Source organism: Stegastes partitus, unplaced genomic scaffold (assembly GCF_000690725.1).
Source record: "Stegastes partitus isolate 25-593 unplaced genomic scaffold, Stegastes_partitus-1.0.2 Scaffold622, whole genome shotgun sequence".
Lineage (NCBI taxonomy): Eukaryota > Metazoa > Chordata > Actinopteri > Pomacentridae > Stegastes > Stegastes partitus.
Window position 1 is genome coordinate 380376 of NW_007578353.1, and position 12527 is coordinate 392902.

The 12527-nt window shown below is 41.9% G+C and overlaps 1 protein-coding gene across 1 annotated transcript; it reads right to left on the reverse strand.

The window, feature by feature from the left end:
• Positions 1-1780: 1780 nt before the first annotated feature.
• Positions 1781-7398, reverse strand: LOC103363010 (CD226 antigen-like). Its single transcript, XM_008289580.1, has 3 exons — positions 7353-7398; positions 2586-2930; positions 1781-2411 (listed from the first exon to the last, which is right to left on the reverse strand). Exons 1-3 carry the CDS (start codon positions 7396-7398, stop codon positions 2149-2151), a joined length of 654 nt encoding a protein of 217 aa, XP_008287802.1. The 3' UTR covers positions 1781-2148.
• Positions 7399-12527: the final 5129 nt, after the last annotated feature.

Genomic DNA, 12527 nt, shown 5'->3' on the forward strand with positions numbered 1-12527 from the left:
AGGGCTGGGCCATATCATACAGTGGAGGGCAAATGTAGTGCATCGACCGACACAGTAGGACTGGACCCAGATATTGCAATATTCGGCTGTGGTGGTGTCCGGATAGCAATGTTGAGATCTGAATATTTTCCTGCCACCGGCCGCCATCCGATGGTGGAAACAGAACTGTGACCGCTGTCCTAAACTGGCATCAGCAGTTATATCATTGTCGCAAATTTTCCCATTCATATCGTGATAAATATTTTTGACCATATCACCCTGCCCTAACGGAGCCCCACAGATTATTTTCATTGCAATTTTTTTCGTTTTTAAGTCTTCAATACAGAGATTGTGTGTGCAGGGAAATGACGATAACTGTTATTAAAATGCAGTTTCGGGGCAGGTTTGTTTGTCAAAGGCGTGAGTTTGCCCTGCAGGTGTTACAGGAGAGAAAAATACTGGCTGAACTGAACCTTATGGAACATTTGTGCTTCTGCCACAAAGAATAAAAGCAATGAACTTTAATTATCATCTAACAACAGGCGTCAGTGAACTCACCACAATAACCCTCCTAACCATCAGACATCATGTTCAAGGACTCGACTGCAGTTTGTGATTAAAACGACTTCATTTATAACATTCATAAGGAAACGTGACGCACCAGATCAGTTCATTTATTCTGTTCAGCAGCAGCTTCAAAATACTGGTTTAACAGATACTGAACCTTTCAATCCTCAACATTTAATGTCAGATGATGAAAACACAACAGAGCAAGAAGAAACACAAAAGGCCACACAATGAGGCAATACTTCATATACAAAGCACAACACCATGGGACAAAACACAACATTCCCAGAGGGACTCACAACCAAGAACTGCTGTACAGCTTTTGCTGTGTTCTGAAATGTTTTGTGTTTTCTCGTGTTTTGCAACGGAAGCCGAGAGCGGTCATTTTTTTAAACGGCATTTTCTCGAGATAACGAGATAATTATCCCGTTATCTGGAGAAAACGGGGCTGTTTTCTCCAGATAATTATCCCTGGATACTGATGCCTGTGTTAACAAAGAAACGAGTGCAGCAGTGACTTTGCCGAGAACGGACTAAAAATGTCAGATCGAGGATCATCTGTCATTGATGAACGCATCAGACTTTACTTCTCTCGAGGTCTGACACAGGCTGAACGAAGTTGGTTTTCTCGAGATAAATTATCTCGTTTTCACGAGAAAACGATTCTTGTTATCCCGAGTTAAAGCATTTCTCATTACAATACCGCAAACATGACAATAACGTCATACTAACACTTCATTTTTCAAGTAATAAACACATTTTATCCATGCGGGTCAGATTTCTACCTCCTTTGCCCTGTTCAGTTTATTATGTGGGTGTTACATGCTTCCCCCTCCCTCTTGCTGATCTGCCTGATCTCACTCTGTCTGCCTCCTTCCCAACAGGTGTGACTGCTCAGAGTACCTTTAAACAGGGGCCTGCAGCTCAGTCCTTTCTCATTCCAGCCTGGCAAGCAGCAGCAGCAGCAGCAGTAGCAGTAGCAGTAGCAGCAGCAGCAGCAGCAGTAGCAGTAGCAGTAGCAGCAGTAGTAGCAGCAGTAGTAGCAGCAGTAACAGTGCATTTGATAGTGGTTGTGTGTCACCTTATGAGGTACTTTAAATTTTTCTCTTTTCTTTTCCTGGTGGGTCCAGTAGTTCAGGTCTTGCGGCTGGCCCACCAGTATTTAGTTAGTTTGGAGGGGGTTTTATTTTGCTAATGTTTTTGTAGATTCTTTGTCTTTAATTTGGTCACATTCTCTGTCTACCTTTTTTTCAAAAATAAAAAAAAGTGTTCTCTTTGCAGCTCTTTGCCCATTTCATTGTGTTCAGTCTCTTTGGTACGAGCTAATTTAGAAGATCGTAACAGTAGTTAACATAAGGCCCACTGATGGCTGGACACCAAAATAAAAGGAAAAAATGCTTGTAGAGTAAATGTAATTGTATTTACATTTTTCAAAGTCTTAATTTAAAAAAAGCCCTTCATCAAAGAAAACAAACAAAAAAAAATTGTGGTTTTGATGAGAAATATATGAACTTTGCTCGCATTGTTCAATTAACGTCCAGAGGGTTATGAAGTTACGTACACACCCTTCAGACTAACTTGATCTGTGCAACCATTTACAGTTTATTCTGCTGCTGCTGGTTCCGTCATCTCCATGATGGAGGACAAAGTTCCAGAAGCTCTGGTTTGTTCTGCTGCTAACTCAGAAACTGTTATGACATCTGCAGCTGCTGCCTCATCAGGAGGAACAGGAAGGTGTGACCTCTGCCTCTTAGGTCTTTTATAGATCAGAACAGAAGAAGCAAGGAGAATTATCACACCCACTACTGATCCTACAGTGATTCCAACCTTGTCTCCTCCATTCTTGTCTCCTTCTTCAGTGTCTCCTGCAGAGCAGACAGAGGTATCAGAGTATCAGCTGTCAGCTCTCTGAACATCAATCATATCAGCTGTTTTCTACAAAATCTCATCTCAGCAACATTTTTATAAACCACAAACATCTGATCTGAGACGAAGCAGCTTCATTAGAGACACAAACTGAACTCTGGACACAAACTCACCTGGTTGACGAACTTTCAGGTTGATGATGCTGATGGGATCCTTCGTGAAACCATTTGTTCCTTCCTGGGAAACACGACACTCGTATTTTCCTCCGTCCTCCGTCTTCACATCCTTCAGAACCAGAGAAACGTCTCCGTTCTTCATCTGTCTGTCCTGTAGATCCGTCCGGTTCTTATAAGATGGATGCTGGTCATCTAGATATAAGCGTCCATTTCGGTGCACAAGAACAGTGTCTGGATCCAGTCCAGGTCTGGTCCACTCTACAGCTCTGATGGGTTTGTTGTTGGGAGCTTTACATGGCAGAATAACATCCTGTCCGGGTTCTGCTGTGATGTTTACCTGAGCTGAAGGAGAATCAACAGAGAAGTTAAAGTTCATCCAGATGAGAACAGTTTAACCACAGAGCTGCTGGTTCTGGTTCTGTCTGGACCTACAGAATCTTAAAGATCGGTGGACAATGTGCTGTTTCCCAGTTCACTGCCTCTTGAAGCACACTGATGCCATGTTGTTACCATGTGGATGGACTTTCCTGGATGTTGCTAAGGACGGCGATGTCCTACAGTTTGGTATACTGAGTCTGTTTAGTGAATATCTGTCATTAGACAACATGACTTCAGCAGAGGAAGCTCTCAGAACATCAACACGAGCCCTTCTTTAAGAATGCATAACTAAGACGTAATGTGAGCTTTGAACCCAGGTTGGACACATTTCACTGATTCAACATCCAAATAAGCAGAGACCTGCAGGCCGATGGAATACATGTTTACAGCAGAAATGGTCTGAAGGTGTTTGTGGGGATGTCAGAGTCATTCTACCGAATGGGTGCCAATAATGTCCCTCGGAATTGAAATGAATAAATATGTGTGAAAATTACTTATAAAATACATTTTGTTATTAAGCAAAGTGTACTGCACGCGGATCAAGTTTCAAATGTAAGATATATAATTTAAAATAATAGAAATTCCCTACAACATATTAGACTATAGGAAAAAAACATTTGTGAGCTGTCCCCACTGTAACACCACACTGTAACGTGAAATATGATTAAAATTTTTCAGAAATGTGTTTTTTGTGTGCTGTTGTATGACTCATATACTTTCTACACTTTACAGAATTTTTAAAATAATAAATCTGTAATATTTTTGTGTCCCCCAGGTTCCACTCAGTCCTGTCATCCGGACATATCCTCTCCGCTAAAACATCCCAGAAGCCACATCTTCAGCTCAAAGTTGCATCATCTGGATGTTCTGGGGCCGTGGAAGACCTGAATAAGTCCTCTCATATTTTTTTCTGTATATTTGATGATATTGTAATCATGACTAAGAGGGTCAACCTTAGTGTGCTGTCCTGTTACCTGAATTAATTCTTAGATTCATTTGTTTATCTTAAAAATACACATTTTTGATAAGTCACTAAAATGGCTCTTTATCACCTGAAAGGATTCAGAGAGCGTCTGTGTTAGTGGACGGAAGCTCAGGGAGGAAACTTCCAGAAGCTGTCTATTGGAGACTCAGCAGCTCAGAGGACAAAGACGAGAAAAGACCATGTTTCTAACATGTGTCTTTACAAAACAACCACCTGAGCGTCAGATGTGAACAAGTGATCAGTGTAGCTCACCTCGAGAGGACCAAACATGGAAACAGAGCATCAGACAGAATGACGCAGATGTTCCAGCAGACATTGTAGTTTTCTTCCGCCTCTGATCCCGTTGTCAGTTCGGTACCAGTGTCCCACAACAAAACAAAAGTTTAATCAGTAAACACACTGATTGTTTTCTACACAATAACCAGAAAACAATCTGTGAGGTGCAGCAATGGGAGAATAATGCTGCCGACAGACAAAATGGCGGAGCTGGTTCATTTCCTTATTTCATGTAAATCACGTGACCAGCCAGCGCTGTGACTGGGCCGAGCAAGGCACTTGTGCATCTTACCTGCACGGAGGCACAAGTTGAGGAAAGCTGCTGCTGTGAATTTGAATCTCTGGTGTTATGACACCTGCTGCTGCATGGAGACTTAGGGGGGAAGTGGTTGCTTGGAAACATGTTTCCATCCAAGCTGGATGCCGGTTGAGCTTTAACAGTCAGACCAGTCGTTCTAGGCCGGAGCATGCAGGATTGTAATACAGGACATTAAAGTTTCCTTCTGTAGATGTATAGTTAACAGGACAGCAACAATGATCCTACAGAATACGGTACACTTATTGTTCTCTGGCTGCTGCAAACTTCACATTGTTATAGCAATCAGACTTCTTCTTTCTGCCTTTAGCACAGCTCTGCGGCTCACGTTGTCATGTGGTCAGCAGCCTGGAAGTGGGTTTGTATTCTGTCACCGAGAGCAACCTGTCACAGGAAACAGTCAAACACTGCAGACTGAATGTTACCAGGCTCGTCGGTATTCCCTCCAGATTATTAGGACGTAATAGATGTGACCATTGTTACAGCTGATCTACTAATGAACATGTCGCTCTGCTCTATTCTGACAGTTGTGGTGCTTCAGCTGCAGCCCCGCAGTGTTCAACGCTCTAAAGAAAGAACATTGAAACATAACTCGAAGCGATAAAGTCAGCGTGAACAACTTTAGATATTTCTCACCAGAAATACATGTACTCCTGAACCAGTGTGAGGAGTTTAAAGGGTAATACTGGATAAAAACAACACCAAAGACACATAAAAAGACTGAAGCATAATTACAGTTTTTCTCAGTTGCTTTGGTACATTTCTCGAATCATCCTCGACATTTCCAAAACAGGAAGTGCATTTCTCAAAACAATTCATACGAATAGCGAAACACCATGGATTAGCTGCAAAAGGCAATTACTTGCTCAAAATCCGGAGTTCATCTCTCAAAACTAAATATCTGTGTCAGTTTGATTTATTTATTTTTGCTTATTTTGTATCCATCTCGCTCGCTCTCACTCTCTCTCTCTCTCTCTCACTCTCTCTCTCTCTCTCTCTCTCTCTATATATATATATATATAACCTCTGTCCTCGAGCTTATGGAGCTGGGACTGGTCTTGTTGACTGGTTCTGACTAATAATAATGTCTTACCCTTTTTAAAATGATAACAATGTTTGGTTGCTATGCTGGCGAATAATAAAACAGGATTAATGCTAAATATTATCAGGCAGAGACTGGAGGGCACAGGATGAAGCACAGAGGTAATCAAAAATAAAACAAATGCTAACCGTTACTCCATGGTTCCCTATGGTCTTGTTTCTTACAACATTACACAACAAACCTTTGTTGGTCATATTGTTCAGTGCCAGCAAACCATTTTCCCAATTACAGTGTGGTGAAAAATGTGATCCTTACCCGAGTTATGCTCACAAACAACACTGTGTGAAGTGAAAGAGACACTACATTTATGTGCTACACTGGACCTCCATGTGGCAGGTCGTGTAATTAGTTGTCACAATTACTGTATTGTCTTGTTGCACTATTTCCAGCTATCCACTCATTCTCCTCTGTTTATCCAAAGTCAGGTCGCAGTGACAGCAGAATAAGCCTCATAGACCGTCATCCTGCTCTACAGTAAGGTTTTCCTGTTTCCCCTGATGGATCCTGAGGTGTTTCCAGGCCAGGTGGGATCTATCATTCCTCTAGCATGTTTTGCGGTTATCCTGAAGTCACCTATTAATTTGATGTGCCTCGCATGAAACGTGCCTTCAATTAAAAAGCACCCATGTAGAATAATGAACAGCTGCTCTGATCACCTCAACTGATTCCTTTCAAAGTGAAGGAGCAGCCGATCCAAGCAATGTGAGCAATCGACTTCTTTCCCTGCCTGTAAGGGTGACTTCCATTACTCTTTGAAAGAAACTATAACCCTGCCTTCTCTGCTCATATGCAGCCAGTTTCCGGTTTATGGGGTTCACCAGGCTAAAGTAGTGCAGTTTAATACAATGGTTCCACCATAAAAACAAACATGTGGATCCAACTGTATGATCATTTTGTGGTGCTGTTGAGCTATGGTGCATTATACTAGAAGTCTTTCTGAGTCTAGTCTAGTTCTAGTCCAGTCTAATTAATAGATATGGGTTAAAGAAAATAATAATACACAAATAAACACATCTGTGGAACATTCTAACCTCCATACAGATGTGGTTTATTGTTGGACTGCAAGTAACTGTTGGCATCAAACTCTATGTTGCAAAGATGTTTTAATACTGTTTTATGGCAGTTTTGGTTTCGGTATCCCAACAGGAAAAAAAATGGATCACAATGTGCCCGACCCAGGACAAGTGGTTTGGTTACTGTGGAAGCCTGGCTCCTCTCCACCAATCAGGGGCAACAATCCCAGCCCTCCCAGGACATTCGTCTCATCCCAGAAAACTGTCCCGGGAGCAGCTGGGAGAAGGTCAGCGAGCAGCTTGTTCAGAACCGAAACCTCAGTGTACCCGTAGCCTCTTTGTTTCCTAATGAATGGGGCTGTCTAATTACTGGAGCAGCGGCAGGGGCTGCCAGCCTCATTTACAAAAGGCTCAAACACGCAAGATTGGTGCCAGAGAGCAAATCAAAGCCACATGGGTGATTAGACAAGAATGTAGTTTACATACAAAGAGTTCCCTCGGGGTGATTCTTGAATGCAATTAGACAAGAATGTTATGTAATTACCTAATCCAACAATGCTATAAATACAAAATCACTCTTAAGTAATATCATCTGAAATGATGAGGGGGAAGGAAAAGTCAGATTTTTTAAGAAAACAAAAATGTTCAAGCCCACAGTACATTTGTAGCTGCTGGCTTCATGAGTGAAGCTAACTGCTGAAGATGAAGCGCAATATCTTGGATTTCTTCAGCTTCACCATCTAGTCAAAGTTTCTACTAATCCAGAACATCAGTTTGTGATGGCAGGCTAAACTTCTAAACTTCCACACTAAGGCCAACTAGACACAATAACAAGTGTTAGCATAGCAGCGCTTTAAAAAAAGGAAACATTATAAAAAAAAATCAATCTTACCATGTTAAAATGTCAAAAGTCCCCTTCTAAATAACGCTAAGATGCCTGTCTAAGATCAGAAACACCCCAATAATACCCTTGATTTAAAGGTACTTTAGGTGAGTATTGAGGAAGATACACCCTAAGATCAGGGTAAGAAAAATTAGGGACAATTAGAAGCAATGCTTTTCAATAAATATAGCTCTGCTTACTGTTTAAATCTAAATTCAACTGGACCCTTTAACTTTTAATATAAGTAGATTCAGACATTAAACAACAACAACAAAAAACTCCATACCATAAAAATGTAGTTGATAATAACACCATGAATTTCTACTTTTGTAAATACTACGAATAAAATATTTATTAATTCTGCATGTCAGTGATATATAGCTATGTTGTAATCATCTCTACTAATCAGTGCATTGATTTGTATTTAGTCAGTCCATTCATCCATCCATCCATCCATCCATCCATCCATCCATCCATCCGTCCACTTGCTATGCTTCATGAAGTGCTCTTCACTTTATTTTAAATGTTACCAACATGATCCTAAAATTGTACAGCAAAAACAGCTCACACTAAAACACATCTCTGTATTGTATGTCAAACAAAACCATGAAGTGAAAAAGTTGAGTTTTAAGGAACAAGGGCCGGACTTCCCCAAAGTAGTCTCCAGCATAATACTGCAAGCACCCAGAGTGACAGAAAAGTCACCTTAACAACAGGTTAAAAAGTTGGCCCAGATTATTGCTTTTTTTTTTTTTGTGCAGCGTCAGATAAAACAACAGCAACAAAAAAACCCTCATACGCATGCAAACCACAGTCTGGCATCCCTGTCAACACGAAAACAGTAGTTTTGTTGGTTTTCAGTGGGGAGAATTTTGTCTATAAGATCTTAAGTGTGAGTTTTTTGCTTACACAGTGTATCACTGATGCATCACAGGAGCTGAGGTTGAAAAGTCAACATTTTTTCTCTAAAACTTTTTAAAAATGTGTGCCATATGCATTAACACAGCCAAAATGTTCAAGTAACCAAACATAAAAAGGACAAAAATGTATCTAAGGTCACATGAGGGTTAAAGCTGTAGTGTTTTATTAGAGTGTTTCCAATCTGACTTGTGCTGCACAACAATTCAGAATCTAAATTTCCATTTTTACTGCATTTATTTGACAGCTTTAGTGGCTTTGGTCTTTATATACACTGTTGCCCATTAAGTTGGAATACAGTATTTTCTTTTAAATCCCTTTGCATGGAATGATTGTGACATTGTGATTAACTCTTGATAGATAAAGTGTTTATCTTCTCAAAACTTTACAGATTTCACAATATACATATAATACATATCACAGTAAAAATTAAACCACAGTTAACTTTTGCAAACTGTGTATTCAGGCTTAAACAAAATTGCTGCATTGAACAATAGGATTAGAGGTTTTGTTTTAATTTTCCAACCTTGGTCAACTTAACAGGAAGCACATATTCAAGGGGGTTTCATGCATTAGAATGTCCAATATCACTCTTTCAAATGTCACTCACTGATGTTGAGTCTGGCCACCCCTGACACAGATCAATGCGTTAAGACATAAGCTTGTTGATTGTGTCAGTGGGGAGGACGTCCAACTCTTCAGTCAGATCCCAAAGTCATAATTAGTTTGATCCTGGTAACTGGGACTCAGTATGTAATCATTGCATCGGGTCAAAAGTGATTACTGCTGTACAGTATGTCACAAAAGTGAGTGCATTTCTGCAAATATTTTATTGTATTTTTTCATGGGACAACACTGAAGAAATGACACTTTGCTACGATGTGAAGCAGTCAGTGTGCAGCTTGTATAACAGTGTGGATTTACTGTCCCCTCAACATAACTCAGTACACAGCCATTAATGTCTAAACCGCTGGCAACAAAAGTGAAGACACCCCTAAGTGAAAATGTCCAAATTGGGCCCAATTAGCCATTTTCCCTCCCCGGTGTCATGTGACTCATTAGTGTTACAAGGTCTCAGGTGTGAGTGGGGAGCAGGGGAGTTAAATTTGGTGTTATCGCTCTCACACTCTCTCATACTGGTCACTGGAAGTTTAACATGGCACCTCATAGCATAGAACTCTCTGAGCATCTGAGAAACAGAATTGTTGCTCTACATAAAGATGGCCTAGGCTGTAAGGAGATTGCCAACACCCTGAAACAGAGCAGCAGCACGGTGGCCAAGACCATAGAGTGCTCAGACCATACGCTGCACACTGCATCAAATTGGTTTGCATGGCTGTCATCCCAGTAGGAAGCCCCTTCTAAAGATGACGCACAAGAAAGCCCGCAAACAGTTTGCTGGAGACAAGCAGACTAAGGACATGGATTACTGGAACCATGTCTTGTGGTCTGATAAAACCAAGATAAACTTATTTGGTTCAGATGGTGTCAAGCGTGTGTGACAGAAACCAGGTGAGGAGTACAAAGACAAGTGTGTCTCGCCTACAGTCAAACATGGTGGTGGTCTGGGGCTGTAGGAATGCTGCCGGCACTGGGGAGCTACAGTTCACTGAGGGAACCATGAATGCCAACATGTACTGTGACATCCTGAAGCAGAGCATGATCCCCTCCTTTCGGAAACTGGGCCGCAGGGCAGTGTTCCAACATGATAACGACCCCAAACACACCTCCAAGACAACCGCTGCCTTGCTAAAGAAGTTGAGGGTGAACGTGATGGACTGGCCAAGCATGCCTCCAGACCTAAACCCTATTGAGCATCTGTGGGGCATCCTCAAACAGAAGATGTTATCATGGAGGAGTGCAAGAGGATTTCAGTGGCAACCTGTGAAGCTCTGGTGCATTCTCTGCCCAAGAGGGTTAAGGCAGTGCTGGAAAATAATGGTGGCACCACAAAATATTGACAATTTGGGCCCAATTTGAACATTTTCACTTCGGGGAAATTTTGTTGCCAGCGGTTTAGACATTAATGGCTGTGTATTGAGTTATTTTGAGGGGACAGTAAATTTACACTGTTACATAAGCTGTACACTGACTAGTTTACATCGTAGCAAAGTATCATTTCATCAGATGAAACGATATAATAACATATTTGCAGAAAAGTGACACTTTATGACATACTGTAAACAGAAATAAAAAGAGGAATGTGTCTGAACATAAAAATTATTCCAACTTTATGGGCAACAATGCATCCATCCATCCATCCATCTTCTCCCGCTTATCCGGAGTCGGGTTGCGGAGGCAGCAGCCTTAGCAAAGCCGCCCAGACTTCCCGATCCGCACACACCTCCCCCAGCTCTTCCGGGGGGACCCCTAGGCGTTCCCAGGCCAACTAGGAGACATAGTCCCTCCAGCGTGTCCTGGGTCTTCCCCGAGGTGTCCTCCTGGTGGGACGCGCCCGGAACACCTCCCCAGGGAGGCGTCCAGGAGGCATCCGGAAAAGATGCCCGAGCCACCTCACCTCAACAATGTATTTAGATTTTACGTATAAAAATATGGTGAGAGGATAAAACATGATGCATTCTTGACTGCATAGCCCAAGAATAGACAAGATAGTAGCTCCACCTCCATCAACAGTAAAACTCAATGATAATTCATGATTATTAACCCAGTACCATAGTGCAGAATTCACAGAAGAATTGTTCTGAAATAAAGTTAAGTTTACTGATATTTTCAGAGCATGTTTGTAGTTGAGTTTCGTTACATTGCAGAGCTGATTGTTTCTGAACTGGAATACTTCCACCCCTCATCAACACACACCCTTGTGTCTGTCAGTGTAATGTCATCGTCTGACTTCAGTTCACACTGTGGCCAGATGTTGTTTTCTTTGATGCCTTTTTCAGGTTTCTCTAATGTATGTATTACATTCTCTATCTGTGTGAGCTAAGGACAAGCAGAGTGACACACTTTACCAGAGACTTTCTGAAGTTTTACGGCGCTAATTAGTTGCCTGGGAGGAGGCACTGGCTTGAAGTCAGGAAATAAAATTCACATTAAGCACTGCTGGTTACATGGCTGACTGCAGCCTTCTTTTACACTGCGAAGGATCAGTGGCTGTTTTTAGGTAAGTATATGGTGTCTCCATAGGTGTGGGTATACATCACATAACCTCAGGCGTGATCCCACCATGTTAACACCAGTGAGCCGCCACTTCTTCAGGTTTACTCCGTCTGTCAAACAGGTTGGCTTCACAAGCCCACACTAGTAGCTCATACCATTCATACTCAGAATGTGTAGAGCTGAGGATAGATCCACCACAAACATGTATTTACTTGAACAGTAATACTTTCAACAGAAGAACAAGCAGCTCAGGTGTCAGTGAGCAGTGCACTCATCTACCTGTGGACATTGACACAGCGTGACTGCAGCAATCACAGTGTCTTGTTGACAGACCAGACTGCACTGGTTCAGACCAGAAACCATCAGTGACAACTTGTCTCAGAATAAATGAGGCTTGATGTGCTGTTTGTGGCACTGTAACACTGTTCACTGTGGCAGCCAGCTGAGAGTCAGACTCCCTTGGTCGTCATGACAACAGAAGGCGAGGACAATGGCGTGCTGTGTCCTCCCTGGCTGGGTGGCGACGATGATGACGAAACGATGGCGAGAGAAAAAACAGCTGAGGGTTGTGCTGAGCGTGACGCAGCAAATCAAATGCTATCAGAGGAGAAGTGGGGTTTTGTTATATGTCTGATATTTGAGCAAAAAAACAAAAGAGAACAGAAGCTTTCTTTAAAAAAAATGATGTTCCTGCGTTGACTTTTCTCTCCTGGCGTCTTTCTGTTCATGCCTGAGGGAGGTTCACTTGTTGTTGGACTGACTGTAACTCTGAGTGCATGAAGACATGTTGAGTGTGAACTGTACGAACAATGGTGCCTGTGTCCTCTGGACGGACAGCAATAATGACCTTCACTCTGCTTCTTTTCTTCATTTGGACGTTTCCCCCTCTGCCAGTAATTAGGGTCCGAGCACCCAAAAGGGTGCGAAGACCCTATTGGAACTGCTCGGATT

Excerpts from the sequence above, each read along its gene's own strand:
- LOC103363010 (XM_008289580.1), bottom strand. The coding sequence starts at position 7,398 with ATGGTGAAGCTGAAGAAATCCAAGATATTGCGCTTCATCTTCAGCA. Across the intron at positions 2,931-7,352 it reads ATTGCGCTTCATCTTCAGCA|CTCAGGTAAACATCACAGCA; the intron begins GTTAGCTTCACT and ends ATTCTCCTTCAG. Across the intron at positions 2,412-2,585 it reads CCTGAAAGTTCGTCAACCAG|GAGACACTGAAGAAGGAGAC; the intron begins GTGAGTTTGTGT and ends TCTGCTCTGCAG.